The 27,941-nt window shown below is 40.3% G+C and overlaps 1 protein-coding gene across 4 annotated transcripts; it reads right to left on the minus strand.

The window, feature by feature from the left end:
- Window positions 1-554: 554 nt before the first annotated feature.
- On the minus strand, window positions 555-21,002 carry LOC120517814 (dickkopf-related protein 3-like). Of its 4 annotated transcripts, none has more exons than XM_039740307.1 (6): window positions 20,697-21,002; window positions 10,548-10,638; window positions 8,612-8,702; window positions 2,526-2,700; window positions 837-1,038; window positions 555-705 (listed from the first exon to the last, which is right to left on the minus strand). In XM_039740307.1, exons 2-6 carry the CDS (start codon window positions 10,613-10,615, stop codon window positions 645-647), a joined length of 597 nt encoding a protein of 198 aa, XP_039596241.1. In that variant the 5' UTR covers window positions 10,616-10,638; window positions 20,697-21,002; the 3' UTR covers window positions 555-644. The 4 variants fall into 4 exon arrangements, with proteins under 4 accessions (XP_039596241.1, XP_039596242.1, XP_039596240.1 ...); XM_039740308.1 differs by lacking the exon at window positions 20,697-21,002 and adding an exon at window positions 11,634-13,576; XM_039740306.1 differs by lacking the exon at window positions 20,697-21,002 and having other exon boundaries at window positions 10,548-10,891.
- Between the last annotated feature and the right edge of the window lie 6,939 nt (window positions 21,003-27,941).

The following is a 27,941-nucleotide window of genomic DNA, read 5'->3' on the forward strand; positions in this document are numbered from 1 at the left end:
AATTGCTTTCTAATTAAACAACCGGGTTAGAACAAAAACCTGCAGCCCTCCAGGACTGGGATTGAGGACCCCCGCCACAGACCATTGCAGCAGAAGTCAGAAATAACAATACATATACTATAGCAGAATGGTAAGGATGTAACAAAAAAGCTAAAGATTATAAGGTAGAAACATTATTGCAATTTCACAACAAAATGGAACAGAAGCAGACTAAAAGTAAATTACCAAAATATATGAAGAAGTAACAATCCACCTAAGAAAAACACTGCCCATGAAAGGTGAATAATCCTGAGTGGAACCTGCAGCGTCACTCTTATAGTATACAGACTTCCACTTCTGTACTTGGCTTCCCTGTTCCAATGGCAAATAATATACTTCAGCCAGTCAATTTTTATTGTTCTTTTAAAGCTCCTTTGATGGCGGGCACTTTCTCTAAGGACACTACAAAGTACTTAGGCCAAGGCGAGCTGGTGTTTTTACATAACATTTCAAAAGGTTTCCTGCAAACCCCTCTACCTCCTCCTGTACAACATACAGTAACCGTAACTTACACATTTAATAACTATAGGTCTCTTTATTTTACATTAGTTACAAATACAGTATGTACAAAATATTTACAAAATAAATAGAGTTTGATGACTGTGTCAGACAGCAGGGGCTTGGCATTGCCAGTTCTCCACCTCTGGGCGATATACAAATTCTTTTCTGTAAAAGAAAAAAGACAATGAATTACACATGGAGTCTAGCATATTACAAGTACCATTTTACCTTAAAGCACATTACAGCAGATGTGTTGGCCATTATTTGGTTATGATCTCCAAGTTGATTGAACTTACTCTCTCTGGGGTACGTCTGTTGCTTTGCGGCACAGCAGACCCTCTTCACAGGGACATATCTGGTTAATGCTGAAAGCCAGCCCACCGTCCGGGACGAAGCAGCTTTCACCAAGCATCAAGCGACGTTTACATATCATCTCTCCGTGGTGGCGTGCACAGCACATTGAGCCTCCACAGTCCTTATCCAGCTTGCATCGTGCACCTGCGCAGGGAAACAAAACAAAGTGTTTTTGAAAGATCAAGACGTACTCCCCAGACATCCAACTTTCCTGACAGCAGGCTCAAATCCGGCTTCCAAAAAATCCAGAAAGCAAAAATCTAACATCAGCGTGGAGAATAATGCATTGGGCAGCGGCAGGGAAGCTGGCGCCTTACAGATTTTAGCTGCGGCATTGGGACAGTGGCCATGGAAGTAATGTGGAAGGTGGGAGGCTGACTAAGAAAATGTAGTGTTTGTATGCTGGGCTTTGTGAATGGGAATTTAGAGTTACTGGGCAATGCTCTCAGGCTTAAAGTGTACTGCCAGGAATTGTGTTATGAAATACTGTCGACCCCTGTAAGGGTCTCTCCCAGGCTTCAACTACAAAATTATTAGGCAAAGTGCCATGGACTCATCCCAACACATGTGACTTGACACTGTGTCAAGTTACAAATGAAAACCACAATTGCTGTAAAACACAACATGGAGTCTTCAAAGCTAGCAGCATAAAGCAGGAGAAGGCATCAGTTTAGCAATGTGGCTTCCTTATTTGCAAATTAAAACTCTAGGGCTACCACCAGAAGGACTTTTATAGGGGACCCTAAATCATCTACACCGGGGGTCTCCAAGTCCAGTCCTAGAGAGCTACTGTGGCTGCAGGTTTTCATTCTAACCCTTTTCTTGATCAGTGAGCAGATTTTGCTGCTAATTAACTCTTTGCCTTAATTTTAATTGATGCACAACTTAAGACTTCGCCCCTTAATTATTTCTTTTTTCTTTAATTAGCAACCAAACAATATTAAAGACACAAAATGAACCAACACATAAACAACAACCTGCGTCCATCACACAATAACTGAAACCAAGAAAGGTGAAGGCCTCAGTAATGTTGATCTGCTCGGGTCCACACACTCTTAGAAAAAGAAAATCAACAGCTTTGGAAATGTCTGCCATGGCAGAATGAGCGCCATGTCATTAAATAACGAGTTTAATTAGCAACGAGAATTGAATGAAGTGAAGTTGGTTGGAGTTTGAGGCCTTAACTTAGCTGGTCATCTGTTGGCTCACTTCACATCAAATTTATATTTAGGTGCCGTTTAAGGAAAAAAGAATCAATTCCGGGAATTAAAAGAAAGGGAAATAGTTAATGAGGCTAGGGATCTGCACTGGGAATTGCAAGGTTGCTGGTTCGAATCCTGTAAATGCCAAAAGGGACTCTGCTCTGTTGGGCCCTTGACCTGCAATTGCTGAGCGCTTTGAGTAGTGAGAAAAGCGCTATATAAGTGCAAAGAATTATTATTATTATTAGCAGCAAAAACTGGTCACTAATTAAGAAAAGAGAATGAAAACTTGCAGCCACAGTAGCTTTCCAGGACTGGAGTTGGAGACCCCTGACCAACATTATATATAAATTATTTACCTGACTACTGTAGACGAAGACATGAAGGTATTAAAATAAGTTAGCACAATTAAGTTGAGAGAGCTCTTACCTTCCTGGCCTTCAGGAATGCTATGATGACATTTTCCAAACATGCAAGTCAATCCTTTGAGACACTGGGCATCCCGGCGACAGTACTGACCAGCCTGCTTCAGTGGCACACAGACAAGAAAATGCCGGTCACAGGAGAAACCTTTCCCACAGCTGCGATCATGATCACATGAAACCTGGAAAAGCCAAAAAGACAGGCCCGGGTCAGCTTTGTGGTATACATCGGGAGGCTGCTACATCATACCTGTTTAAGAGCCTCCGCTGGCCACAGTGTTTGAATTAAAAATGTCCTCTTCAGGTTCATATTTTTATTTAACAAGGTCTGATCATTTTCAGACCATTACAGTACATGACATAGATTATTTAGGCATTGTGCTTTTATAATGTTCCTAATTTCCTTCTTGCTGGAAACACATAAAAAACAACGCCATAAGTTCACCTTCAAAACTCAGAGGGCAACAGACGTGAGCCGGTTAGAGTTGTGGCCCCCGCCTGTACATTCATACAGAATTACTGTAAGAAATGGAGAACTTCAGCACACAGATCTGTGTTTAGCACTATTCTAACAGCCTGAGTTTAACGCAAACAGTGAGCATCTTTCACAGTACACCAGTAGAACAGACTGTGCAAATACCGCAAAAGTCATTGGAGAGGCAGTGAGGGTGGTCTGCACATCCTGGGCCTGGAGATGTGACTTGTGCCATCCTAACAAGTCAGACCGCTCACACAAACACGCCCCACACTGCTCTTCTCCCAAGTCCCGAGACATAAATAAGTTTAACAGTGGTCATATTATAGCGTACATTTAATAATCCAGTTTTCTAAGACTTCATCTGCAGTAATACACTACTAATGAAACCAGAACATGTAAGCCAAAACAAGCGCTCTCTCTACTGCCAGGCACTTGGCCCTTCCATAACCCTTATATTGTTACTGAATGTCTGCCTCTGACATTCGGATTTAATGTTTAAAGATTCATGGGTCATGGGTATAAAAGTAAAAACAGTGACAAAAAAAAAAAAAAAAGGTTTAGGGTGAAATAAGCTTTATGAGTGACTGAATCATCCAGCTAATTGATGAAGCAATGTGCAGTTCCTGATTGATTAAGAATATGTTGCAGCTAGAGACCCCCCGCTGCCCAATGCAGAACACTTTTTTAACAGTTTATAGCTTATGTGAAACCTCACCAGTCCCCCTCATGTAACCAGTGTACCTAATCCATCCATCCATCCATTATCCAACCCACTATATCCTAACAACAGGGCCACGGGGGTCTGGTGGAGCCAATCCCAGCCAACACAGGGCGCAAGGCAGGAAACAAACCTCGGGCCGGGCACCAGCTCACCGCAGGTACCTAATCTATAGTGTACTTAAATTTATAGAAGGTGATAGTGAGAAGTCAAGCAAAATGACCCCTTTTATGGGCTAATAAAAAGATTACAATATGCAAGCTTTCGAGGCAACTCAGGCCCCTTCTTAAGTTTACATCTTGCCTCGAAAGCTTGCATATTGTAATCTTTTTATTAGCCCATAAAAGGGGTCATTTTGCTTGACTTCTCACTACATCCATAAAGGCTAACACGGTACAACACCCTAGTACTACAGACATAGATGGTGATATATAAGACAATGTCTTAGGAAGAGTTGCATTAAAACAAGCATCACAGCTGTTCAATTATTTTTCTCATGTCCTCATTTTATAGTATGTGTTCATTTACACTGACAGGCATACATTTTTTAAAATGTTCTTTATCTGCTGTTAGGTCATGAAGAGCTGGAGCAAATCCAGGCAGCATTCAGTGCAAGACAGGAACCAAAACTGGATGGGACACCAGTTAAACAAACATAAACACCTGTCCAGTTTTCATTTGCCGTTGCATAAAGGTGTTGCTAGTGGGGTGGTGATAAAGTTCAAACTAACTCCAGAAATTATTCCGTAAAATGGAAGGTAATGAGACAGGATTTGCAAGATACCTGTGTCCTAAATCCATTTGCAAAGAGAAGACCACTTTCAGATCCACACACACACACACACACATTCAAAGTAAAAATAGCATGAAGTCAGTCCTCTGCTCAATGAAGCATTGCTGAAGTGAAACTCTCTAACCTTCACCCCACTTTAAAACCTTCACACCTTCAAACACACGGTGCTGTGAAGGCTTCCCTAGAACTACTTACTGTAATTATATGTCTTTAATAATAATAACTCTTTGCATTTATATAACACTTTTCTCACTGCTCAAAGCACTCAGCAATTGCAGGTTAAGGGTCTTGCTCAAGGGCCCACCAGAGCAGAGTCCCTTTTGGCATTTACGGGATTCGAACCGGCAGCCTTCTGATTGCCAGTGCAGATCCCTGGCCTCAGAGCCCCCACTCCGCCTCTTGTCTTTGTGGAAACTATAAAAACACACGCACAGTAAGTATATGCATGGAGGGACAAAGAGCTTGATGGCAGTGTTGCCTCCTCAAAGCTCCATGGGATTGGGCCTATGCAGACGCTAACATTCTCCTACAGTCTAAAGACATGCATTACTCTGGTGACAGAGTAAGTGCGGCTGAGAGGCGTGAGTGGGACCTGTGACAGGCCAGCATCTAGCATCCATACTGTATCTGGTTCCTGCCTTGCTACTGATACTGAATAGATTCCAGGATATAGTGACCCCTGTAACAGAAAACCAGATCTATACATTAATGAAAACATGAAATCTTCAATAGATAGCATCAGTTTAACATAGTGTCTGAAAATAAATAAATAAATTTGCACGATCTATATAGCTGCAGTAGAATCCTGCTACTGACATTGTTTGAGTACAAGCAACTCACTTCTCCTGCCTGTGCCCCAACAGAAAAACAAAAGAAATGTAACCAATTGTATCTCAAATGTAGTGAGGCGCCTTGAATAAACCCATTAGGCAACAACAATAACAACAATAATAAAATATATGTAATCAGGATGACTGGGAAGAAAGAGGAAAGCTGTGAACTATCATCCATAATTTTTTTCAGGTTATTACCATCATTTCTCTTGTTGACCTTAAAGACCCTAATAACCCACCCTCCCCAACTCCCCATGTGGCTTCACCCAATTTTCAAGACTTTTCCTAACACAGTTCACTCTTTAATGTGTCAGTTTTGTTGGGATGTTTGGCTACTAGAAGATAATCCTTTAGCAAACCTCTGAGCATCAACTACCAAATTTGCTACATTTTACTAACGGAACGGTAAGACCTGTGCAGATAGCAAACAAAAACTTTGTGATAAAAGTGCAGACAGACTCACCAGAGAATCCCGTATGTTCAAAGGTGGGTGCACTTCACGAGCTAGTGGTCCCTCTCCAGGTGGGTTGTATGGGATAGACAACAGCCAGGCCCAAATGTGACCCCTTGCAAACGGTAGAAAAAAGTAAAACAAGAAAGCAACAAGTCCCAGTCGCAGGCTTTGCAAAATGCTGCACATTGTGACGTTTTCTTCTTTTTTGTTCTTCAGCTGTGTCAAGTGAGGCAGATCCTCTGAGCTCCGAGCTACTAGGTGCCAGTAAAGCGAACCCAGCTTTATGTAGACCCCTACTCAATGGCAGTGTTTGCTCAAGCCCATGGGAGGGAGGAGACGATTAGTAGTTAAAGGATTAGCTTAATAGCCCTTGTCACCTCCTGGAAAGGATGAGGAGCAGTGTGTGGTCAACTGAGCACACAACAGGCTAGCACAGGACTATTCAAGACTTATCTAAATGGGGTCCGCTGATAAACAAACAGCCTCACACAATAACGCAGACAATGCATACAACGTCTGCCACAACCCTGGGCTCAGAAGAGCAAAACAAAAAAAAAAAAAAAAGAGGGAGAGAGAAGATTCGCTCATCCCATCCCCAGAGACAAACGGACACAAAGGTCCTGCTGTGAGCAATTTGCAAAACCGCTTGTCCGAGGGCTGGACTCTCATTAACTGCAATTATCACCAAAAGTAATTAGCTTCCTGAGAGTTTCAAGCATTTCACAGACTGCAGGCCAAGAAATTGACTTAAATTTGAAAAAGAAGACAAAGAATAGAAAAACGGTAAAAGATGCTGAGTGGAAACTTAGCACACTAGTATTAAGCTGCCAGTAAAACGTATCCAATGGAGTCTAGGCCAAAGTGGGGGTCATTTCTACCTTATGTTGTCTTCCACTTGAAGTGGGGGTCAGAAATGTGTGAGTTTCTAGTTAGAATTTTCAACTGGTAAGCCCTCTCTAAGTCAACTAACCAACTTGGAAATTCAGGGGCTGGTTCGTCAGTCTCAGTTTGTCCGACATCAGGTCATGACGTCAATCCTAAATGGCAACATACACCGCAAACATTAGTGAGAGCTGTAGTATTTACTTTTATTAGCACTTCGGTCTATTTGCATCTCATTAAATCAGTTGTACACACATTACTGTCCAACTTCTATCTGTGGACATGTTGCTACAGTGTTTGGATACACAAAATACTGCGCAATGTGGTGTTATCAACTACGATTTATTCCAATGGAGAAAACACAAGTTTTTCCTGGATGCGTCCGTATTCATTTTCAAAATGTTTTACTAGCGCGTGGTTAGCTCGTGTGTGGCATCATTCCCAGCCCTGACATACAATGTAAATGGAATTCAGCATAACTGCACCCATGCACTGCATTTGGGGGGAGGTGGTGGTGTTGGTTTTAACCCCAAGAGCCTTGTAATGGAGGCCCTGCTTGTCTCTCTTATCATTTGTCCCACACAAAAACTCTGAACCTCCAGCCATGGCATGCAACTTGCCACATTGCTGAATATCCGATCCTCTAAGGCAGTTTTATGTTTTCTCTTGCCTTCTTTCTGGAAATATTTTCCTACCTTTGTTCTTCTACCTTGTCACAGTCATAACAATTTCGTCAGCTTGTCTCTGCCGTAATCAGTTATAGGGAGGCTGGTGGTCTAAGCCCACACAAGGAAATACACAATAATCTGTCAGGCAATATGGTCTGGTAAATACAGCCTTCGACAATAAACAGGATGTCTGCCATTTCAGATTTCACAACTACTGGATAAACATGAATATATTAAAATAACTAATTTTATTTTATTTAATAGAAGACCCATGTCAGTATGCCTGTGGTATTTCTTAACCCAGTTTGCACTTGTTCGTGTATACTGTATGTATAAGGTGGTCCAAATCTAATTATGCAGTTTTCATTATGCTATAACTTATTAAGTTTATTACATAGAAAATCACACGAAAAATCCTGGACCATCGAGAAGTGTGCAAACTGCCGACGTGAAGAATCGTCTCCACGCCGAACTGGAATTGCCCCCGCATAAATCAAAGTCATCCAGACGATCTGGATCTGCTTAATTAGATCTGGACCACCCTGTACACAGAACTGCTGCTGCACTCCTGAATATCAGCAAAGCTCCAAGTAGAGATACCTTCAGACCACACTGGAATGCACTAGGGATCTTCAGCTTACTCTTAAGGTTGATTAGCATTTCTAAATGGCTGCAGTGTGAGCTAGAAGTGCTTTCTGACATGTACTTGCTGCAGTATAGCCCCAGCTCAACAAGAGTGGGTTCAGTAAAACTGGACCACTTACCATCTGAATTTCATTCTTCACCCGTTTTAATAATGATGAAAAGTTCTTACTGAAGACTTTTTTTTTTAAAAATTGACATCTTTTTCACTGACAAACATTCCAGGTTATAGATCAATGTGAATTTTTAGGACTGACGTGATGAGGATTGATAGGATTAGAAATGAGTACATTAGAGGGTCAGTTCAAGTTGGACAGTTGGGAGACAAAGTCAGAAGGCGAGATTGTGTTGGTTTGGACATGTGCAGAGGAGAGATGCTGGGTATATTGGGAGAAGGCTGCTAAGGATAGAGCTGCCAGGGAAGAGGAGAAGAGGAAGGCCTAAGAGAAGGTTTATGGATGTGGTGAGAGAGGACATGCAGGTGATGGGGGTGACAGAGCAAGATGATGAGGACAGGAAGATATGGAAGAAGATGATCCGCTGTGGCGACCCCTAACAGGAGCAGTCGAAAGAAGAAGAAGAAGATGTTAGATGCATAAAGTTCCACCACAGACCAGTTCTTTACCAAAATAAAAGGAAACCATCCAAAGAGGCTGCAGAGTTTTGCCTGCAGATAGAAGCTCTGAGGAGACCAGGTTTGTTCAAAACAGCGTCTGCTGAAAATAACAAGAGGAAAGAAGCCATAAGAACAACATTCTATTCAACGGCTGGTAATTCCCTTAATTTTACATTAAATATAAATAAAGACTGAGACTGGCTCCAACGTTATACAAGCCATGCATTACTAGTAACTTTAAATGGCAAAAAGTACAAACCGGATTCCAAAAAAGTTGGGACACTAAACAAAATGTGAATAAAAACTGAATGCAATGATGTGGAGATGGCAAATGTCAATATTTTATTTGTAATAGAACGTAGATGACAGATCAAACGTTTAATCCAAGTAAATGTATCATTTTAAAGGAAAAATATGTTGATTCAAAATTTCACGGTGTCAACAAATCCCAAAAAAGTTGGGACAAGTAGCAATAAGAGGCTGGAAAAAGTAAATTTGAGCATAATGAAGAGCTGGAAGACCAATAAACACTAATTAGGTCAATTGGCAACATGATTGGGTATAAAAAGAGCTTCTCAGAGTGGCAGTGTCTCTCAGAAGCCAAGATGGGTAGAGGATCACCAATTCCCACAATGTTGCGCAGAAAGATAGTGGAGCAATATCAGAAAGGTGTTACCCAGCGAAAAATTGCAAAGACTTTGCATCTATCATCATCAACTGTGCATAACATCATCCGAAGATTCAGAGAATCTGGAACAATCTCTGTGCATAAGGGTCAAGGCCGTAAAACCATACTGGATGCCCGTGATCTCCAGGCCCTTAAACGACACTGCACCACAAACAGGAATGCTACTGTAAAGGAAATCACAGAATGGGCTCAGGAATACTTCCAGAAACCATTGTCAGTGAACACAATCCACCATGCCATCCGCCGTTGCCAGCTGAAACTCTACAGTGCAAAGAAGAAGCCATTTCTAAGCAAGATCCACAAGCTCAGGTGTTGTCACTGGGCCAGGGATCATTTAAAATGGAGTGTGGCAAAATGGAAGACTGTTCTGTGGTCAGAAGAGTCACAATTCAAAGTTCTTTTTGGAAATCTGGGACGCCATGTCATCCGGAACAAAGAGGACAAGGACAACCCAAGTTGTTATCAACGCTCAGTTCAGAAGCCTGCATCTCTGATGGTATGGGGTTGCATGAGTGTGTGTGGCATGGGCAGCTTGCATGTCTGGAAAGGCACCATCAATGCAGAAAAATATATTCAGGTTCTAGAACAACATATGCTCCCATCCAGACGTCATCTCTTTCAGGGAAGACCCTGCATTTTTCAACAAGATAATGCCAGACCACATTCTGCATCAATCACAACATCATGGCTGCGTAGGAGAAGGATCCGGGTACTGAAATGGCCAGTCTGCAGTCCAGATCTTTCACCTATAGAGAACATTTGGCGCATCATAAAGAGGAAGGTGCGACAAAGACCCAAGACGAATGAACAGTTAGAGGCCTGTATTAGACAAGAATGGGAGAGCATTCCTATTTCTAAACTTGAGAAACTGGTCTCCTCGGTCCCCAAACGTCTGTTGAGTGTTGTAAGATGAAGGGGAGATGCCACACAGTGGTGAAAATGGCCTTGCCCCAACTTTTTTGGGATTTGCTGAAACCATGAAATTCTGAATCAACATATTTTTCCCTTAAAATGATACATTTTCTCAGTTTAAACTTTTGTTCCGTGATTTATGTTCTATTCTGAATAAAATATTAGAAGTTGGCACCTCCACATCATTGCATTCAGTTTTTATTCACGATTTGTATAGTGTCCCAACTTTTTTGGAATCCGGTTTGTATAAAAACAGCTATTGCTGAGAGATAACAAATCGAAATAAATGACTTTTATCAGTCATGTCTTCAGCTATTGTTATACTAACTTATCCAGTTCACTTACCACACTGTGTCCCAAGGCAGCCTCCAGACAGGACACAAGGTCACACGCATCACTATAGAGTAATCCATCCACTTGACAGCACGTCATTGGACTGTGTGAGAAACATGGAGAAAACACACATGGATGGACAAAGAAGGTAAAAAGAAAGTGAGGTTAAAAAAACCCGTTACTCACTATTACAGCTGAACCTCGTTTCAGACAATGTGGCCTATTGGTAAAAGCACTGACTGGGCTGTAAACCACAAGCTTGCCCCTTCAATCTACTCCACTGTGAGTGAGACACCAAGAACAACAATACATTTGCTACTGCTGAACTATAATAATAATAATTCATTATATTTACATGGCACTTTTCTCAGTACTCAAAGCGCTATCCACACAGGGAAGAACCGGAAGGCAAACCCACAATCTTCTACAGTCTCCTTACTGCAAAGCAGCGGCACTACCACTGCACCACCTGTGAGGACTATGGAAACACCTACATTATTAATTAAGTTTCTGCTCAATAATCTTTAACAACTTGTTCTGTGACCCTGACCAAACCTCTTGTGAATTCACTGTTGCTTAAGGTGAAAGTGGCAGCTTAGTAAACAAACATCAATGCCACCATAATTGTTTAAAAAAAGCAAAAAAAAAAAAAGTGCCATCAGAACTAAAAAGCACACTAAACAATGTTCATGGGGTCTTACATCTGATTTATAAACCAGATTTAGCACCCAAATTATTATTATTATGCATAGAAAAGATGTGTGCAAAAATATCTTAGGTGTTACCATCCACATAAATACAAACGTTCTTACACTAGCACTGCCACTAACTGGAAGTCTTTTTGACGCCACTGTCCCAGTAATTATGCATTCATTGCAGCCTTTAATGTTCATACTGAAATATGCTTTATTCATTGCCATTATCTCTCAAACCTTGATCACACATTTCAGCATGAATCCAGTGGTCCAGGATCAATAATGAAATCCTTATTTGATTTAGCACCATCTGCTTTATTTACCATCATGACGAGCTTTACAAATCAAACCAGAATTCCACATTTGTCATGATGGCTAACTTAAAAAAAACAAAAATGATTACCACAGACGTTTCTGCTGTAGTGCCTGTCATCCATCCACATGCTGAAATATCCCAAACAGTCTAATAAGAAAGTCAGGTGAAAATTAGAAACGTGGAACAGGTGCCAACTTTTGCCTCCCCCGACTGCAGAAAGATGGTCTCATCTTGAAGTAATTCACTCTGCTAGCCTTGCAAAACTAGAATTTGCTGATGTTGCCAATAGCCTAAAACTTCTGATTGTATTTCAGCTAAGTTTCTCTGCCAAAATAAAATAAGATCAAATCTGTCTGTGATTTGCACAGCTGTCCTGACGCTGTTGTTAATTTCATTTATTTGTAATCGTTCATGACTGGGAGGAGTCTACACTGAGTGGTGGGTGTGGTGTAATTGATGCTGTTTACCATTTGGCTGCAATCTTGGAGCCACAGTGGATAGTTTTAAATACAGTATTTTCTATCAGTAAAACATCTTGTAAATCTGTTCTGTATGCACACTTACAAATGTGATATGCAGGGGAATTTGAAATTTGTAAGCACTGTCTGCCCTCTGCACGTCCCTGTAAATGAGGTGTGATGTTCCAAGGATTTTCCCTGGTGGGTAAGCCAAATAAACACACAAACAGACAATGTGATGCTTAAGCAGGTGAACTGTCTGCTAGCTGCATGGTCGGGTGTCGTAGTCTATTTGCAAATATGTCTCTTATCAGATGATATCCCTCCTCCCCCACCCAAGACTCATTCGTAAAGTCCTTGTGGCTGCCAGGCTGGACATTTTTTCAGGGCCAGGGTATGGGGGTGGTGTGTTTATAGAAGACAGATGTTACTGCGCTATCAGGGATATACCGGCCATTTAAAGGGCGAGAAGCCACTTTAAACAAAGTGTGGAAGGGGTGAGCAAGAACACCTCCACACCTGAGGAAGAATAAATAGTCAATAATGACCTGGATGAGTACCAAGCCTATTTCAAATTCAGGGAGTTCTATGAAATTCATGTGTTGGTGCTAATGGGAGCATTCACCTTTCCAACAGAGCTGAGGTGGGTGATATAGCAGATGACACTTTCTTTGAAGGGGTCATACAACATCTTGTCCCGTGGGTCATTGTTGGCGTTTGTTAGAATTAGGGGTGCACACGTAGGTCCTTTGCATGTACTTGTGCTTCATATGCATGTTTTTCCACCTGACTAAAGGAATACTCACCAGTCACAACACAGCTATTAGCATTGTTTGTCAGTTTGTGGGCACTCAAGTTTAAATGGCCAAGTTGGCAGACAGGGTTTTCTCCTGCAATTTCCTGAATATCAGCAATTGTATGAGTAGTAGAATGGCAGCATAGGGGCTCACTTTTGCTTTAATGAACATTATTTACAGTAGTTGGAGTTATTCGTCTCTCAGTCCAAAGGGAGTTGTTTATACTGCTGAATTTTGTTATCCATTGATCCATCCACCCATTTTGTGGTAGCGTGTAATTATATAGAGAAACAACATACCCATCCACGTTGTACACCTGCTAAGATTAAAGTAGGGCTATGGGGGCCAGAGTTTACCTCAATAGTACCAAAAGAAACAACTACCTCACACCAGGAAGAAAGCTGGAATACCCTGAAAAAAACAAACTACGTGGACAAGGGGAGAGTGTGCAACGTGCACAAAGAAAAAGAGTGAGCCAGGATTTCACTTGAGATCTTAGAAATTGTGAAGCAGCAGCAATGGTAACCATAAGGCCACCAATTTACAAATACTGAGATACATAAAAATTAAGATAAAAAATACAGTACACCACTATGTAATAATATGGACTACAGGTATATATCCAGGGCATGCATTTGTAGACTTTGAATATTTGTAAAATACTAAACATTAAAAATAAAACAAAAATGTATTACAATATTTAGCTATGTCTAACATGAGAGGGGATGCAGCTATGCCCCATCATTGACTAGCAGTTTGACACTGAAGTGGAGAAATGAATTAGAAAATGGATAGATGGATACTGGGAAACTGAGGAAAGAATGACATCAATAGTCAGCCTCTGTGTGTTTAAGTCCTTCCCTGATCACTTCAGTGTACAATGGTGCAGGCAAATATCAATGAACTGGGTAAAATATGAAGAAGGTCTGATGATGGGCCTGTCACTGTGAATGAACAACTGGTGTGTCCTGAAATTAGAACATCATCCAGTATAACCGGTACTGCACAAGGGTGTAAAAAATGAAACTGAGCATCTCTCTTATCAATATAGAACATATTCAATCATCCTGTTTCCTAGTTAAAATATTCTTGAAACAGAGTGTCCTTGAACAATATTTTTAAACATGCCAGCTCTAAAACTGTGCTGGTCTCTATCTGTGTTTATGGCACCACAGCAACTGATAATAAGGGGACACCTTCAAAGCAAACATTCTGATTAAGAGGTTTGGCAATATATGAGACCATACCGTTAAGGGTTTTATAAGGTAATGGAAAATGTTGAACTTGTAAACCAGCATTAGAATCAACATTTAGTGGCGGCCCATATTCGTGGTCCATGGTTCTTGCTCAGAGTCCATAGTGACAACTGATTTCTCAGTGCTGGTGATCTTGCCTCATCAGTCATCAACTCTGTTGTGATACCACTCTACAATACTCCATGGCCCTTAGAGCAACAATACACTTGTCAGAAGAGTTTTTGTTTGGAGCAGTACTAGGATGTACATTCATCTTAAAGGTACTGTTCATCATGGAGTCGGAGAGTGGTGACGTGTTACATATTGTTGGACATGCAAGTAGGAATTTTCCTGTACTCTGAACCTGTGACATACTAGTACTGCTACTCTAAATTACAGGCTGATCACCATTTTTAACTGAGCAGTCTCTTTAACTGAAGTGCTGTTTACTGGTTTCTTCTCTTCCAAAATAATGGAGCTTTAAGTCATTTTATTTGCACAGCTGGATTGTACATTTTCTGCATGGTTGCTAAACACTAGCCTCCTCCCTAAAGTGTTTCTAAAATACTAAAAATCATAATGCACATTAGTACATAATGTTATGGATTTTCACTCTGCATCATCCCGATCACGAATATCGGACAAGCAGTCTATGAATGGATTTCATCCAAAAGCAGGAACCGGCCTCTGACTAGATGATGATTTATGATAAAAACCTGCACAGATGAAAATCCCTCACCCAAAATGAAATGTTCCAGTGTCAAAAGCAGCAGATGCCAGCATGTTCACAGAATCATCCTTATGTCTGTATCTGCCACGTTTGGTTTTAATACATATTCTCTATTTTCTGACTACTTTCCAGGCCCTCATGATTTTTCCAGATGTTGTTCCCTACAGTTTCTGTTATATGTTTATATGGATGTTATAGGGCGGCACGGTGGTGCAGTGGGAAGCGCTGCTGCCTCGCAGTTAGGAGACCCGGGTTCGCTTGCATGTTTACATGTCCTCCCCGTGTCTGCGTGGGTTTCCTCCAGGTGCTCCAGTTTCCTCCCACAGTCCAAAGACATGCAGGTTAGGTGCATTGGCGATTCTAAACTGTCCCTGGTGTGTGCTTGGTGTGTGTGCCCTGCGGTGTGTTGGCGACCTGCCTGGGGTTTGTTTCCTGCCTTGTGCCCTGTGTTGGCTGGGATTGGCTCCAGCAGACCCCCATGACCCTGTAGTTAGGATATAGCAGGTTGGATAATGGATGGATGGATGTTATATGGATTTAAATTATAGCTATAGTGTTTCCAAATTACCTATACTTTATTTTTTAAAGTCAATAGTATTGCTGGAAATAACATTTGTTTCTGCTTGAATAATTACACTTTGTATTTTCTGAAACATAACAATATGTAAAAAAAAAAAAATGCCGGATAGTAATTATCCATATTTCTCTACTTTTAGCACGTTCTCCCTGGGCTTTAAAGTATTTCCTTGGGATACTTAAGCTTTAGGCCAGAAACAAATCACAAGCAAGTTAGGTAGACTACACTGTCTGATTTGATCTTATTAGCACAAGTCTGCCCAACAATGCAAGGCTTGGTTTCTGCCTTCTGTCCAATGACACGCACAACACTTTATTTTCCTTTAACTTCTTTGTTTCTTCTTCTCCAGTATCTTCTGGTTTCTCTGTTTTGCCCACTCTTCTACATCATCCATGAATTATTGTCACAGTTTGGCTCATTTTTGTCTTCTTTCACTGCAGTGAAGTTCAATGTTTTCATAAAGATAAAGTATCCTTGTAAAACATGTCTGACCCATTTAGTATATCTGTGAGCAGTCTTTGTTTCTCCAGTAAATTTTGTCTCCTTTCAATCTTTTATTTAGCCAAGTTTTTCTATTTGTTGCCATAATGACATATCAAATGCAGCAAATTGCTCAATGCCTGTTTTTCTCATTATTTCTAATTCATTAAGCATTATGTCCCATACCAGTGCTTACTTTTTTGTTCATAATCAAATTCATAAAATACATAACTTCATTTTATTTAATAGAAAACATAAATTAACTTACCCAATGTACTCCTTATTCATGATTTCCTAGCATTTGTTCAGTTATGCTCCCTTGTGCACATTTATTGAAGTTGTGCTTCAATTACACTATTTAAAATTTTCTTACATTGCTTATGTTTGTATGTATTTAATGTGTCAATGTAAGAAACCACCAAAGCAAATTCCTTTTATGTGTAAATGTACTTGACTACATAAAATATTCTACTCCGTTACATTTCTCCAAATATATTTTACACATTTGTGCTGTTCTTCAGTGGAGACCACTAAGAAGATTCACAGCACTAAAGTTCCAGCATTAAAAAACGTGACGGGGGTCAGAATATAACCACTAACAAGGAGTGAGCCTAATTATGGAGAAACATGCCTTTTGTTACTTAAATGCATTAGTCAGCTTTCCATCAGCAAACAAAAATTAATTAAGAGTGATAAATGGGTTTTGGAGATCATGCACAAATGCAAATTACTCTGCATGGGATTTGGTTATCATGCAACAGATACAGCCATGTTTTTCACAGGTTATAAGAAGCATTTCCAACAGAGGTAGATTTACATTTTTTGAATGTAAGAACTGATACACAGTAGTAGAAGACCTCAGAAAGTTAATCATCGTTGCTGTAAAATGTTTGCAAAGTTTAAATAATGTAAGCATCCTTGAAGAACTCACTTGTCCTAATCCCCATCTTTCTTTGTCTCCTGAGAACATGTCATGTCATCAGCTCATCTTACTGCTGTAGCCTAACATGCATCTTCCGGCTGCATTGTTAAAGCAAACTAAAAATTAAAAAAAAAAACGTGTGAAGTGTTTAAACAAGATAGTCTTGTTTCAAACGTAAACCCGAGGAAGTGTTGGCGCTGTAGATCTTGAACACATTGACAGGTATGGTCGGCTCACATTTCCCCTTTGGCTTACCACTGATGAGTATTGCAAAGTTTAAACAAAGCGAATCACATAAAAAGGTGAAGCAAAACTGGATGAATGGAAACAGAGACAAGGGAAACGTCTAGTGAAGCGGTTTGTGGTTTCTGTTAAATAACATGAAGTTATTTAATACTTTGTTTATCAGGGCACCATATTGCATGGTCTTAAGACATGCAAGTGAGACCTTCACTGTACTCTTTAAATGAGACAATACTGCTACTACAACAACAATAGACTTGAGTAGGCCCCTACTATAGAAGCCATCATCCTACCAGCTGATCACAACACTTCTTATGATTGCCAACATTATGTCTCTTAAGCATTGAGCAAAATTACTTTGTGTTTCTTTCTCTTCTGTTTTTGCAAATAATAAACAATTCTTGTTTATGATCGTTTTGGAGAGTGCCGTTATGTTGCTTATTGGTCAGATACGCAAGCAAAAATTTCACTGTCAACTGTATGTGCGACAATACTACTACTAAGTGAATTAGTTATCGAACTGCAATTAGATAGTTTAGATAGATAGATAGTTAGCTCATGAAACAGGATTTACATTAATAAAAATATCCCTTCTTCATCTGTCAAATTCTATCTTTTCCATTAGAGTGTCATGTAAAGTAGAAACAGATGTAAAACAGAAACGAGCACCAAGATTCCAAAAGGCACAAAGATGTGGTGTTTGTGATGGACAAACCACACCTAGCACTGAAGCCCAGTAACAAAACGCTGCTCTGGTTTACATCAGGCAGGCTGTTCCTCCCACACACACTCCATCGTTACCCATGTGAGTGTTGAAGATGCCTAACAGAACTATGGAGTCCCCAGCTTGTACCCTTTCCAGGATCCCCTTCAGGCACTCCAAGAATGCCCAGTACTCTGAACTGCCATCTGGCACATAAGCACAAATGGCAGTCAGAGTCCTACACTCTGTGACCTTCAACTGTACAAAGGCAGCATCACAGGCCAAAGATCTATGACTGATTCTATAACTGTACCATCATATTTACAGCCGTATGATCTGAAGAGGGGAAGTGCTGACCAGGTGGTGAGCTGGGTCTAATGATGGGGGGACACCTGGACAGATCTGGAAAGCCTAAGCAAGTGATGAGGGTGGACTGGTAACATCTAGGGGAGACCCCTGTCCAATGTTCCCTCTAAGGAGTAGCATATAGTGAGCAAAAAACATTGTTTATGAGCGACATTTTGTTTAAGCCAAAAATTTATGAGCACCAATTTTCGCAATAAGTACGAGCGAAGCCGTCGGAATGACCGATCGTGCGGGAAGTATGAGCGATGCTCTGAATTCGTGTGAGCGATCGCTCACACGCTCAGCTTAGAAGGAACATTGCCCCTATCCTAAAGACTTTCAACTCTCACCTCTAAAAGAGCTCTTCTTGTGTCCCAGGGGAGGGGAGGACATAGAGTCCGAATGGATCTTATTCAAAGCCTCCATTTTAGAAGTGGCATGAAGGCTATAGGTGCCTCTCGAAGTTGTCCTGGGGTCTCTAATAAGGGCTATCCGGTCCGTATACTCAGAAAAATATCAGCACCGTTCACAGTGGATGTGGGACTCCGCCAGGGCTGTGCTGTCTCTTATTCCTGTTTTTTATTTTCATGCACAGGATATCAAGGTGAAGCCAGGAAGCAGAGGGTGTCCAGTTCGGGGCCCTTGGAATTTAAAACGTGGTCCTGTTGGCTTCAACAGTCTCAGAACTCTAGCATATTGGGACGCTTTGCAACCAAGTGTGAAACTGGAGGGATGAGGAGAAAAGCCATGGTCCTTTACGAGGAAAAAGTGGATTGTCCTCTCCAAGTGGGTCATGAGTTACTACCTTAGGTGGAGGAGTTTAAGTATCCTGGGGTCTTGTTTACAAGTGCAGGGAAAAGGGATGATGATATCAACAGATTGGGGCAGTGACAGCAGCCCTGATGTTGCTACAACAATCCGTAATGGTGATGAAAAAGTTGAGCAAGAAGGCAAAGCTCTTGATATACCAGAAGAATCAACATCTCCACCCTCACCTGTGATCATGAGCTTTGACCAATCACAGAAAGGATGACATCATGAGTACAAATGTCTGAAAATGGGTGTTCAGTGTTGCTGAACTCTCCCTTAAACATAGGGTGAGAAGCCCAGACATCTGGTAGAGGCCCAGAGTAAAGCAGCATCGTGAAAGGCCAACTGAGATCGTTGGGGCATCTGAGACAAATGTTTGCCAGGCGCTTGCCTCTGACCAACTGGGAGGAGACCTTGGGGAAGACCCAGATAGCCTTTGGGGTCCACAGTATGAGTTGGCAAAAGTGGCTGGGGAAAGCAAGTGCGGGCCTCACTGCTAAGACTGTTGCCTCATAACCCAGTCTCAGAAAAGCAATGGAAAATGAATGAATGAATGAATGAATGAACAAAGACACCCCTAATGGGCCAATTTGCTGATTTATTGGAGGAAACCAGTTTTATTTAAATATCCTTAAAAACTATTTTTGGATATTTCAGAAAAATGTGTAATTTATGAGTATAGAATGGAATGGTGCCATAGAGGTTAGTACCACTACCTCATTGGTTTGATTCCCAGCCTAACCACTGTCTTAATTGCACTTACTTCCTGTGTTTCTCTGAGATTTTCTTCCATTTTTTTTCCAAAACCCATACATTTACCTCCAAATTGGCCCTGTGTGTGTGTGTGTGTGTGTGTGTAACAGACTGGTGTCCAATCCAGGGTTCATTCCAGGCTGGCCCAATGTCACATTAAGATATAAAGTGCTGGCAAAATTAAGCTCCTCTCTACTGAAGCACTGTATTGCAACTGTGGTGCGTGCTTCTCTAGGTGCTTGTGAAGTTTGTCATAATGACCCTGAAGTCCAATCTGTGCATCTTTTACCCACTGACATAATGTCATTGAACAGTTTATTTCTGGTTAAAACATTGTTTTTGATGCCACAATACAGGACAGAGTAAAGTTAGTTAAGAGCACCTTAATATGTGTACAGTACCTTACTGAGAAAAACATCACAGACCTTCTAAACAAAGTAATAACATACTGGAATTTGAATAGTTTCAAAACATTCCCAATTATTACACAATCACATCAGTGAATCACCTTCCAGGTTTATCTGAGGTAACTGATACTACCCTGGAGCAGGAGGGGATGCTGTTGTTAACACTGCCATCGCTTTTCTCAACCACAGAGGTGAGAAGATGCCCATTGAGCACAAATGACTCCACCTCTTCTGGTCTCAGCACTATAAAACACCAGATGCCCAGAAAGAGTCATCTCAAACTGCGACCAGAATGAAACTCCCAAATAACGCCTGCTCTATCGAGCTACTAACTATTGAGAGTCACAAAGACTACTGCTTGTTTGTGTTAATTTGTCTATATTTGGTGGTATTGAGCACCTGCTTTCTTTAAGAATATTTATTGAGTTAGGACTAAATAGGATGACCCTGATGTCACCCCAACACTTCCTTGATGTCCTCAAGTTTCCTTCCACTGTCCATGAAGTGTACTTACTTTTTCTACATGTTAAATTTGGATGTATGTTCATTTAATTTCTACAATGAATTACAAAATATAAATGATGTCTATATTACATCACCTTTACCTATAGGTACAATTTAAATGAAGATCAAATCTTGATTTGTCCGCATATATTAGAAAAGAAAAAAAAAATCATGGGGTGTACTTACTATTTAACATGAATGTACATATGCTCTTCCTCTTCTGATTTGTTTCCCATTATACAAAATCATAGGCATTAAGATTCCATGAATATTACAACAAGAACTACTATTTTTATATTAAGGATCTTGTCAAGATGTACAGGATAAGCAGCAAAACTATGAAGACAGTCCATCCATCCATCCATCCATCCGTTATTCAACCACAGGGTCACGGGGGTCTGCTGGAGCCAATCCCAACCAACACAAGGCAGGAGCAAACACTAGTCAGAGTAGGAAAAGACAACCAAAAACAGAAGAGAAAGAAACAAGCTGTACAATCAATTGCGCAAGTCAAGAAACATACAAATGTCATTCTTTGGAACACTGAGCAATGTATAAGAAAACTGACCCCCTCGTCCCAGTTAACAATGGCTTATTAAATGGAGCAGCAGTACGAGGTAACAAAGAAGCAATCAATCCTGGAGTCCTGGTTTACTAATTGGGTGCAATTTGGATTTTATTTAAACAAAAACACAGAACATCTTGATACTCAAAAGATGGCATAAAGGCTTTCAGAAGAATACAACCCTTGCGTAACCAGGGAAACATAAAGTGAAACATAACTTACTTTGACATTTAGATATTGTCAAATAAAGGGGAACCCATTCCATCACAAGCTCTTCCTGTGTGCACAAAGTATTTACCTTAAAGTGTCACTTTTAATAAATGCATTTGAAAGAGGTGCAGCTCTCCTTTGTGATGCTGAAACGCCATTGTGCATGCTTTCATCCAGCTGTGTGGAGCTCTGCTTGGGAAGTGTGTTACATTCTGAAACATGCTGTAGAATAATGCATACAGGTACATTTATATAAGGACACCTATACACTATATATCCATTTTGACAAGAAAATAGATGCCCATCAGAAGTAATCATCGATTTTTCACAAAACACGGTGAAGAAATGTGTAGAAATGGAAACATATAACAAGGTAGCTTTAAAACCTGAGAGCAAGAAATGACTAGTTGGTTCAAAACAGTAATGGGAGGTTTGGGTGGGATCATCTGGTGTTTAGTAAGGTGGCCATAATGTTTGATGCAAGCAGCTGTGTCAGGCATGGTGTCATACAGGTGTGGAATGGTTTCCTGCGGCATATAAAACCAAGGAGAGTTCTGATGGTTCACCAAGAGTGTGTAGATGAAGCTCGGTCCCAAAATACCTCACATATTTAGAGTGCCTTCAAAAGGGTATTCAGCCCCCAAACTCTTTTACACATACGTAATTCTCACAACCTGATCTTTTGAGTGATTTGACAGAGAATTTTAATTTGTAATTCAATCCCTTTTTCACACTGATTTCACACTCATTTTCTGATCAAAAAAAAAAGTAAAATTATAAAACATCCATCCATCCATTTTCCAACCCGTTGAATCTGAACACAGGGTCACAGGGGTCTGCTGGAGCCAATCACAGCCAACACAGGGCGCAAGGCAGAAACCAATCCCGGGCAGGGTGCCAACCCACCGCATTTATAAAACATTAAGAAATTAAATTAAAAAATGAATACATTAAGAATCCTTACATCTTCTTCCCCTCCGTTTAGTACTTGGCTAAATTGCCTTTAGAAGATATTACAGCAAATAATCTCCATTAATTTTACACAGTATGATGGAAGGAGATTTGGGCATTCCTGCTCACAAAATTAGTCAAGTTCTGGCAAGTTAGTTGAGGAACTTTGGAGGACAGCAATTTTTAGGTCTTGTCACAGATGTTTGATGAGTTTAAGGCCAGGACGCTATCTGGGTCACTCATGGACATTGATTTTCTTCATTTTAAGCTACTCCACTGTTTTTCAGGCGTCATGTTTTAGGTCAAAATCTCTTACTCATTCTAATCTTATATGACAGAGGGGAGCAGGTTTTCCTCCATGATTCATTGGATTGTGCAACATCTTCCCATCAAACCTCACCATAGTGTTAGTCACTGCTATTGAAAAAGATCCCCATTACATCAGGCTGTCACCACCACATTCGACAGTGGGCATGATGTTACCTGGCTGATGTGCAGTGTTAGATTTATATCACTCTTACCACTTTGTGTTTTAAGGCAAAAAAACGTTACACTTTAGTATCATCAAACCACTTTCTCCCACAACTTTATAGTATCTTCCAAGTGACTTTTGCAAATTCTTTATGAGCAAGGACATATTCATTTCGACCCGAAACTACTTCCTTGCTGCTCTTCCATAATGGGCCCTTGTGTGCAATAGATGAGCCGTGAACATTCTCTCCAAACTCAGTCATTGACTTCTGCAACTAAGTTAGGAGAACACTTGGCATCACAGTAGCCCCTCTTTACAAGTGCCAGTCTTCTGTGGTGACTAAATTTGGGTGAACGGCCTGACCTCAGTATTTCAGCTGCACTTCAATGTGTTTTTCCATTTCTTTACGATGGACTGAACTGAGCGCTGAGGTTCATTTAGTGCATCTCAGATGGTTTTGTACCCTTCCCCAGATCTTTCCTTCTCTATAATTACATCTCTGCTCTTTTGTCTTTAGTTTGGTTTGCTGTGTGGAAATGTTCTACCACACTGTTGGACCTTAGCTAAAAAGGCAGATTTATTTAAACCAATTAATTGAGAAGAGGTGATCCTCCAGGTGGAGAACATTGCCAAACTGGGTGAGTTGGTAGGGGAATACACTACACCTGGGAAAAGTTAGCCTTATACGTACAAAGGGTATGAATATTTTTTAAATTTCACAGTTTAGATTATTTTCTTTTTAGAAATTGTTGGAAAGTTTTCAGTTTGTTTCTTTAGATGTGGTACAATGTACACTTTTCAGATAAACCAGAAAACAATCTTAGTTTGTTGTATTGGTACACCTACCTTACATTACCTGACACCAGTTCATGGTTATGGTTCATGGTCACTAGAGCACAATGCTAGTTCAGATCCTGTGGGAGTCTGAGCAGTCAATGGCAGATATTATACTTCATGGTACAAAAGGAGCGTAATCTCTGCAAGACCTTGGCCCAAAAATTATATGGTAGAAAGAGCTGTGATAACCTGCTTTGTGATCCACCAGTCCATCCATGGCACTGTTTCCCTGGGCCTACTAGATCCTACTACAACAGTCTTGAGAACATTGTGTTAATCCAACAACCGTCATTGTTACCAATGCCCCACTGCCACAATACCCCTGAATCAACATGTGCTATGATAAATCAGGATGATTATGAACCTCATGCCAAAAAGCACAAAATTCAGCCAGCATTAGCTCACTAAAGTATATCATCAGCATTATTGGTGTGCAGAAATTAGCAGGTTTAATCGAAAGTCATTGTACATAAAGACAAACTCCAAGGCAACCTTATAATGACTGACTAAGCCACAGCATCACATAAGTATGCATACTTAGGCATATCGCATGCCAACATTTCCTGGTCATTTATTTTTATTTAACTTATATAGCATTACTCTTGACTAGCTGGATCGACATTAAGGAAATTGTGATGGAGCTCCTTTGAAAGACAAATTGTAAAACAATAATTCCGGTATTCTGTGATTCACAAAATCAACCTTTAACATACTGTGGTTTTTAACCCTTTTCTCATTTCCTGTTAAGCATTATCTTGAAGCTACAGTATGTTGCATAAGGCATTGGAAAAGATTAGGAAGCTAGTAATCTCGCCCTGTTTATATGTAAAGCAGGCAGAGAAGTGAGGCTGAATTTTAGGGAGCAGACAGGAAGGACATTCTGGACTTGTCTTTTATCGGCTATGTTTGCATGGCCTGCGGTTTGAGAAGAGGCCTGCTGTTTTTAGCCCTGGTATCTAATAGGCTGTAAACGACTGTTTGCAGACAAGTTATCACTGATGCTCTTTGGGGATTACCACTGTTTTAATGGAGCAGCTCACTCTGGACAGATTGCCTTGTTATGCCAAGAAGCTTCTTTAAGAGTCAGCCATTAATGGATAGTACTAGAAACTCTTTACAGCTGCTTTTGGAATAACACACTTTTCAAATTAAAGGATCGTTTCTTCAGCTTTGATACTTGATGAGATTTTTGTTGGTGTCAGCATGTGGAGGAAACATTAAGTTGCTAATAACTCTTATCGAAGAATAATAGTTAATAAGCAAATTTCACAATGTCACAAAAGCTGATGTTTTTTACTTTTCCAAATTTTATTTTTTAGATTTGTCTCAACTTTAAGGCTAACTTTGTGAAATCAACCTTTTCAATTTAAGATTATTATTATTCTTCAAAATTTCAGTCAAACAGCTGATATTGTTTTCGAGTAATTAAATTGAGCTGTTGCCTGTGTATGAATCCATCCATCAATCCATCCATCATCCAACCCGCTATATCCTAACTACAGGGTCACGGGGGTTTGCTGGAGCCAATGCCAGCCAGCACAGAGTGCAAAGCAGGGAATAAACCCTGGGAAGGGCGCCAGCCCACCGCAGGTATGAATCCATAATTTGCCAATAAATTAGAATGACTTTTAGTGTAGCAATTACTCATAACTGGAAGTAGCATAATTTGTGCTCCATTTCTATTCAAATATGCATTACTTTTACTTTCAGTATATTTGTCACGTTTTAGTTGTCATACTAATAAAAATTATTATAGCTTCAAAAACCCAACAAACAAAACAGATTTTGTTGGCTTTCACCAGTGAAGCAGTGTTATATAGCCGGTAAACTGGTCCAATATTTATTCCTTAAAGCACATTTCACAGCAGTTACTATCTCAAAGTGCAATTAAAATATAAAGTTAAAAACCATGGTGATGGTAAAATTCAAAGTCGCAGTACATCATACATTTTGGGAATACTGAGACCTTCTGACTGGAGCTTTCAAAAGCACAAGTAACCAGTCAGAAGTGAACACCAATATTGGTTGACTTTATGAGTCAGTAGACACTGAAGTTCAAATGAGATGAAGCTGTAAGAGAGTCTCAAACACACCAACAGCAATTTAGAATGCAAAGGATAAAAGGGGGGTCTGGTGCTTTGGTCTCCTCCATGTTGGAGCCACAAAATTGAGGTAGAATATAAATGAGGCTTCTGACCTGTTGGTGAGCCCCAAAGGTTACTTCTTTGGGTTTGTGGATCCATTAACATTCCTTTACTAGGCATTCCCATGGCCTACACATTAAGAATTTGCATTTTCCAGCAGCTACTCCCAAGACATAAAATCAAGCAAATAAATGACAATAACTCCTGGTGATACACTCTACACCAATGCCATTAGAAGGTACAGCAAGTCTGTACACCAGGTTTACTGGAGAGTCACCATCGCTGTTAGAATTGCCTCGCAAGAAGATGCTAACTCTAGGAACATTTACTGTATTAACAAGGATTAATATGAAACCTAAATTTGACTCAAGCTAGAGCACGAAGGGTGTGAAGGCAAGACAGACATGCAGGGTTTGTGTATTTATGGTATCAAGACTTACTATTCCCAGAACTAGCCCTGAAGGATGAAGTGCATAATTATGTTGACTGTCACTAAATAACACAGGCTACAAACACCAAAGCACTCAAATCCTGGAGGATTGTAGTAAGTAGCCTGTTGCTTTTCTTAACCAGTTAAACTACCATTGCTAAATGTTTACAAATCTTAAAATAACTGTATTTATTCCACCCATATAGACCCATGATATGGTATTTTACTAGTAAACACAATTCATGTCATATCCTTGGAGGCAGTGTGGGGTAGTAGAGTAGGAACTGGGCTTTAAAGATGCCAGTTCAGTCCACACCTCTTACACACTGCATGACCCTAATAAGTCACTTAACATGGCTAAACTCCAACTGTAGGAAAAAAACATCCGCCAAATAACCAAAAATTATAATCAATTCTTTCTAGGGTGGGCATCACTCCATGGTACTTTGCAAATACAACTCTGAAATAAAAGTGTTTTCTATATACACATAACATACATGCACTATTAAATTATTAAATTCAATTATTGTAACTACCAGTGCCTACGCTGGCATCTTCTGACACAAGACAGGATAGAACCCTGGATGGGGCACCAGTGCATGACAGATCACCTTAACCCTAGACCAGGGGTGGCGAATTCCAGGCCTCGAGTGCCGCAGTGGCTGCAGGTTTTCATTCTTACCATCTTCTTAATTAGCGACCAGTTTTTGCTGCCGATTACTTCTTTTAATTAACTTGACTCAGGCCCTATGGTTGTTTCTTTTTCTTTAATTAGCAGCCAAACACTAATGAGACACAAAACAAGCCACCACATGACCAGCTCCCCTGTGCCCATTACACAATATCTGAAATTAAAGAGAGGTGATGGTCTTGGTAAGGTTGATCTCTCAGGTCACCAAAACATTTTGACAGAAAAACAAGAGTTTTCGAAATGTCTGCTGTGGCAGCAACAAGCCATGGAATTAAATAACAGGTTTAATTAACAGCAAGAATTGGCTTCTCATTAAGAAACTGGTTGGAGTTTGAAGCCCCAGTTCAGCTGGTCATCTGTCGGCTCGTTTCACATCTCATTTCTGCTTGGCTGTCATTTAATGAAGAAAGGAATCAATCAATTCAGAGGGATGAACTCTTCTAACAGGGCTATTAAAGTGACGGGGAAAAAGTGAATTAGCAGTGAAAACTGGTCACTGGTTAGGAAAAGGGTTAGAATGAAAACCTGCAGCCACTGCGGCCCTCCAGGCCTGGAGTTTGCCACCCCTGCACTAGACCAACTCAGAGCAACTGTTTGGGATGTGAGAGGCATACATACGCTCACTGGGGGAGAATCTGTTTAAATTCCACAAAGACAGCATCTGGGCATGGAATGCAAAGTCAATGACCTTGTAAATTATTATTTTAAAATACAAAGTAAGGCAACGTGGTGTCCCTGTGGTCAGCTCTAGTGTGTTACGGTTCTAGATACTTTGCTTGCACCCATCCCAGACACTTTCACATCCCAAAGCTCTACATTTTAGGTAAACTAACAAATACAAATTGAAAGGATGAGACTTGTGTGCGTTTGTACCCTGTGACGGACTGGTATCCTTATCAGTTTAGGTTTCAGTCTGATATAACGTGATCATAAAATTAAATTAATTAGGGATACAGAAGAAGTAAATGAGTAAAAAAAAAACGGAAACAAGTTAAATATTTTTATGTTCAACAGTATTGTACTATACCTCCTTAATAGATATGTTAAGTTTATTTTGCCTTAGTAATGTTGGATAAAACATACATTTTTTCATGCCATTAACTAAAAGAAGAGTTCTTTAATGTTTTAATT

The sequence above is a fragment of the Polypterus senegalus genome, chromosome 17 (genome assembly GCF_016835505.1).
Source record: "Polypterus senegalus isolate Bchr_013 chromosome 17, ASM1683550v1, whole genome shotgun sequence".
Classification (NCBI taxonomy): domain Eukaryota; kingdom Metazoa; phylum Chordata; class Cladistia; order Polypteriformes; family Polypteridae; genus Polypterus; species Polypterus senegalus.

Coding starts and splice junctions, on each gene's coding strand:
- LOC120517814 (XM_039740305.1), bottom strand. CDS start 5,980: ATGTGCAGCATTTTGCAAAGCCTGCGACTGGGACTTGTTGCTTTCTTG. Junction 2,701..5,803: donor TGAACATACGGGATTCTCTG/GTGAGTCTGTCT, acceptor TGGCTTTTCCAG/GTTTCATGTGATCATGATCG. Junction 1,039..2,525: donor CATTCCTGAAGGCCAGGAAG/GTAAGAGCTCTC, acceptor TTCCCTGCGCAG/GTGCACGATGCAAGCTGGAT.